We start from the raw sequence: 5,000 nt of genomic DNA, 5'->3' as shown, positions 1-5,000 counted from the left end.
CTCTTTCACTTTTATTTTTTCATCGTAAATTGTTTAAACTTATTGAGAATATATGTATTAGGTGGGAAAAAAGTTCGTGGCGTTTTTCCCATTAGATGGCATTAAAAAACCGCCACGAACTTTTTCCTATATCTAATATTAGTGGAACGTCTATTTCAATACTTGTAAAAAGGATAATCCTACACAGATTAAAATTTCAGTTTAAAAGCTTTCTAAAAAAAAAGAGAAAATCGCTGTTTTTGAAAAGATGATTTAAAAATAAGTGGTTACCTTCATAATAAACAAGAATAGTAGAATTTATACAAAGAAATATTTTTATAAAGGGCGAAAACATAATTAAGGTTAGAAACGGGACTGTATGTATGTTCATATATAAATAAATTAATTAAATAAAAAGCATCAATTTACGACGTTCAACGAAATTATCTATGTGCTTGTTATCAGATAGCAGTGCTCCAAAAAACTGAAATACTGCTTATCCATATTTAGATCATTGTTCATTGAACCTTTTCTTCTATTACTATACTTTTTCTTCTTTATCCGTCAAGTAGTTGAAAAGGATTTGAAAGTTTTTACCAAAAATCTATATTATGATTATATAAATGTTATTATTCATTAACATAAAATAAAATGATAAATCTTTTATTTGCCGTAATGAATTTTTTTCTACTTTCCGATGCAAAGCATATCGTTTGTTAAACAGAAGAATTAAATAATAATTCATAAGTAGAGATGCTTCGGAAAATATCCAATATCTTCTATTATCCGGTACTTTTTTTTATTATCCGGTCGAATGTCATTAATTCCGGAAACATATTATATATATCCGATTGAAATTTTATATTGTTTGCGTTATTGATGCAAAATTTTATTCTTTTTAGCTAAATCTCTTAAACAGTTTATGATTTTTCACAAGTATGATAGTTCATGCCGATAATCGAAATAGATTGTCACTGAAAAATGCTGAAATGTTATTGTCTATTACGAAAAATTTATTAATATTGAAATTTATTAATATTAATTTGATTACTAAATAATATTGAAACTATTACAAACAATCTTGTTCAATTATTATCGCTATTTTCCCCTTGCTTTCCTTTTTTTTTTTTTTTTAAGTAATTTGGGAGAATTTGTAGTGAGGAAGAGGGGAATGGCTATTCGGAAAATATCCGATATTTAACCAGATAACCTGCCCTACCGGATATCCGATATTTGGTATGACATTCTTTTCGGATATCCGACATCCAGTATCCAATAATTTTGATCTGATGCATCTCTATAGTTCATTGTATCCGATAATATAAATGGGCCCGATATAATTATTGATTTTTATTTACATGTTATCATATTTGTTTCCTATAGTTGGATTCCGTACATCGGAAGTCCAAATAAATGCGAACTAAATTGCATGCCACGAGGAGAGCGATTTTTCTACAGACATAAAGTCGCTGTGATCGACGGCACTCCTTGTGAATCCGAAAAGAATGATGTTTGCGTCGAAGGCAAATGCATGGTGAGTTATATTTAATTATTAATTATAAATTTAATAATTGCGTAAAAGATTAGACAAGTAGACAATTTTATTTTATTATCGAATAATATTGGCTTATGTTAAATAATAAACTTGTGATAAAGCGTATATGTTGTGTATTATAATTAAAGGAAATATAAGAGCGAAAATAGAGCTGTATTGAGATAGAATTTATTATAAAATTGTTTTAAATAGCACGTCGGATGCGATATGATGTTGGGCAGTGATGTCAAGGAAGATGCGTGTAGAGAATGTGGTGGCGATGGTTCAGATTGCAATACCGTTACCGGCTTATTTGACACAGACGATCTTCAAGTGGGTAAGTTATTTTCGTTGATTATAATATTTACTAATATTAGTAATTTCTAACAAGCAATTAAAATTATTTCTGTATAATTAATGTATATTTGTATATTTTAATTAATTTTCTTTTACTTTTATAAACTTGCAATTCTATTATTTACATATTTGCAATTCTATTATTTTTAATCTATTTCTCTGCATCACTAATAGAGAAATATTACATTTCCAGGATATATCGATATTTTACTTATTCCCGAAGGTGCGACAAATATCATTATCAAAGAAAATTATCCATCCAACAATTATTTAGGTGAGTTTAAATGAAATGAAAACTTGTATAAATATCAAACGGTAAGACATATATACATATTTAATATTAATAATTTAATATCAATAAATATAATATCAATAAGTTGTTTAATAATATAATTGCTCATTCCAAGTAATCTTGAAACTTGTTAATTAGCCATACGCAACACAACTGGGCATTACTATTTAAATGGCAATTGGAGGATAGATTTTCCACGCAGCTTGCGCTTTTCTGGTACGATCTTTCATTACGCTAGAGATCCTCAAGGATTTGCAGCACCCGATACCATCACGGCTTTGGGACCTACAAATGAACCGATTTACGTTGTGGTCGGTATATTGATATCGATTTTCTTTTGCTGCTAGTGAAATGTTCAGAATGTATTAATGAGAAATTATTTTCCTTTCGCAGTTGCTGTACCAAGATCGTAACGTGGGGGTGCATTACGAGTACAGCATACCTAAGAAGTTTTCGGCGCGTACCGATCCGGATAGTTACACTTGGGTAACCGATGAATTTTCAAGTTGCAGTGTTAGTTGCGGTGGAGGTATTATAAGATCATAATTTTAATATGCACGTGATTAAAAGTGTAGGTTCTAAATCATTTCATATTTTCTTATTATTAGGAAACGATGCTTTCATACAATACGCACAAATATTTGGAAGACCTGTTGATAATAGTAAAAAATTGTTTTGATTGGCCTTTAGCAAATTATTTTTATAATATCAAAATAGTAATAAATTTGTCGAAACATTGTAATTAGATACGATTGCAATAAAATTGCAAATCTCTCGTTTTCAAAATCAAAATTTAAAAGCAAATCCGCTAATTAAAATAATAATTACAGTTGTATTTCAACAAGAGCAAATATGTTTCGTTTATTTTTCAAGGTTATCAATCGAGAAAGGTAGCTTGTGTACGGAGGCGTGACAATCAACCAGTGGATGAGAATTTATGCGATCCGCAGTTGGAACCGACTGATACTCAAAGCTGTAGCGAAGAACCATGTCCTCCTATTTGGGTAGAAGGCTCATGGTCAATTTGTACCAAACATTGCGGCGAGGGAGGCGAGCAGACTAGAGAGATAAAATGTGAACAAATCATCTCAGGTGGAATAGCTTCCGTGGTGGATGATTCTCAATGTTTGGAAAAAGTGGGACCTAAAGGGCTTACTAAGCAAGAATGCAACAAAGACGTAGATTGTCCACAGTGGCACGAAGGGCCCTGGAAGCCTGTAAGTTACATTATCATGAAGTATTAAATTACGATTTGACAAAAGAAATCTATTTTCTTCTAGTGCGATCATATATGCGGACCTGGTAAGCAAATGAGAACAGTTACGTGTTACAAGAAGGTCGATGGCAAGATTCAAGTGTTGGAAAATGGAGCGTGTGAAGCGGAAATGCCTGAAAATGAAAAGATTTGCGAGCTGAGACCTTGCGCTGGTCTCGATTGGGTTACCTCGGAATGGAGCGGAGTAAGTTCTCTGAACCCGCGAATAACTTTTTATTAAATGAAAAAAATTACCGAAATTACTTCTTTATGGTTCTCAAAGTTTTGAACAAACTGATATAATTGAAAATCTTATCTTGATAGTGCGAGGAGAAATGTGATCTCATCAAAGAAACCAGAACAGCCCATTGCGCTACTCAAGATGGCACAGTTCATCCAGATAATTTGTGTGATCCAGATAAGAAGCCAGAATTGGAAAGAGACTGTGATAAAGCTAAAAATTGCGATTTTCAGTGGTTCACCTCGCAATGGAGCGAAGTAAGTAAATAAATATTTTCTTGCACGTTTACCTTAAAATAAAAAGATATATACATACCAAATTGGCTAAATTGCTAATTACATTAATAATATCCTTTGAATTAAACATTCTTATATTCCTTTTAATTAACCTTTACAGAACGGGAATGTCATTATAATGGTGCTGAAATAGTGCCATATTTTGAGGCAAGAAATAATTACATATTATGAATTATACATCTTACTAAAGGAAAAGCTATGAAATTTTAAACAGATTCCTGTCCTTTAAAGGTTAAATATATAATAATAAAATTTATTTTCTTGGTATTTTTCATCTTTATTACATATTTTCATAGTGTTCGGCAAAATGTGGATACGGCGTTCAAATGCGCAAAGTGTTTTGTGGCACTTTTAGCAACGATATTGTAAAGAAAGTTTCAGACGAGAATTGTGATCCCAAAAAAAAATTTGAAAATATTAAAAATTGCACTGCTGAAGAACCATGTAAAGGCGAATGGTTCGCAGGGCCTTGGAGCAAGGTTTGCTTTAATTTTTAATTATTTCCGCGACAACATGTAACATTCTTATTTTCACGATTAATTGATACTGCTTTGTTTAAATTTATTATTAGTTTTAAAGCTTGATTATAATTCAGATTTATTATAATTTTTCAAAATCAACGATGTCATAATATATTGCAGTGTTCGAAGCCATGTGATGGTGGCGACATGACTCGTAAAGTAATTTGTATGAAGGACAACAAAACCGTACCTGTGAATCAGTGTAACGCCGACAATATCATATTCTCTACTGAAAAATGCAATGATCAACCTTGTGAAGAAGGTAAAAATTAAACTTAAGTTTAAACTTTACATTTTTTAATAAAACAGTTAAATAGTAATATTTAACATAGATAAAATAAATAATTTTTATACAAAAAGGAAATATTTTTAAAAATAATAATATAGTTAAAAAGATTTATATCAATAACTTTAAAAAGTAAATTAATTTAATTAACTTATTGTTTAAAATTGTAAAATTTATTCATTCCGTAGTATACAATATATATATATATATATATATATATATATATATATATATATATA

The 5,000-nt window shown here is 30.3% G+C and overlaps 1 protein-coding gene across 1 annotated transcript in view; it reads left to right on the top strand.

Moving 5' to 3' along the window:
* Positions 1-5,000, top strand: part of LOC105618387 (papilin-like) — a 43,105-nt gene that overhangs the window by 11,958 nt on the left and 26,147 nt on the right. Inside the window, exons 5-14 of the mRNA XM_012199930.1 lie at positions 1,363-1,513; positions 1,727-1,850; positions 2,064-2,144; positions 2,301-2,473; positions 2,556-2,691; positions 3,036-3,379; positions 3,443-3,622; positions 3,742-3,915; positions 4,251-4,433; positions 4,596-4,737. Coding sequence (XP_012055320.1) covers positions 1,363-1,513; positions 1,727-1,850; positions 2,064-2,144; positions 2,301-2,473; positions 2,556-2,691; positions 3,036-3,379; positions 3,443-3,622; positions 3,742-3,915; positions 4,251-4,433; positions 4,596-4,737 — 1,688 coding nt within the window. The remainder of the gene's footprint in view (positions 1-1,362; positions 1,514-1,726; positions 1,851-2,063; positions 2,145-2,300; positions 2,474-2,555; positions 2,692-3,035; positions 3,380-3,442; positions 3,623-3,741; positions 3,916-4,250; positions 4,434-4,595; positions 4,738-5,000) is intronic.

This window comes from Atta cephalotes (assembly GCF_000143395.1).
Source record: "Atta cephalotes unplaced genomic scaffold scaffold00016, whole genome shotgun sequence".
Taxonomy (NCBI): domain Eukaryota; kingdom Metazoa; phylum Arthropoda; class Insecta; order Hymenoptera; family Formicidae; genus Atta; species Atta cephalotes.
The sequence above is the reverse complement of the archived record's forward strand: the minus strand, read 5'-3'. Positions and strand labels throughout refer to the sequence as shown.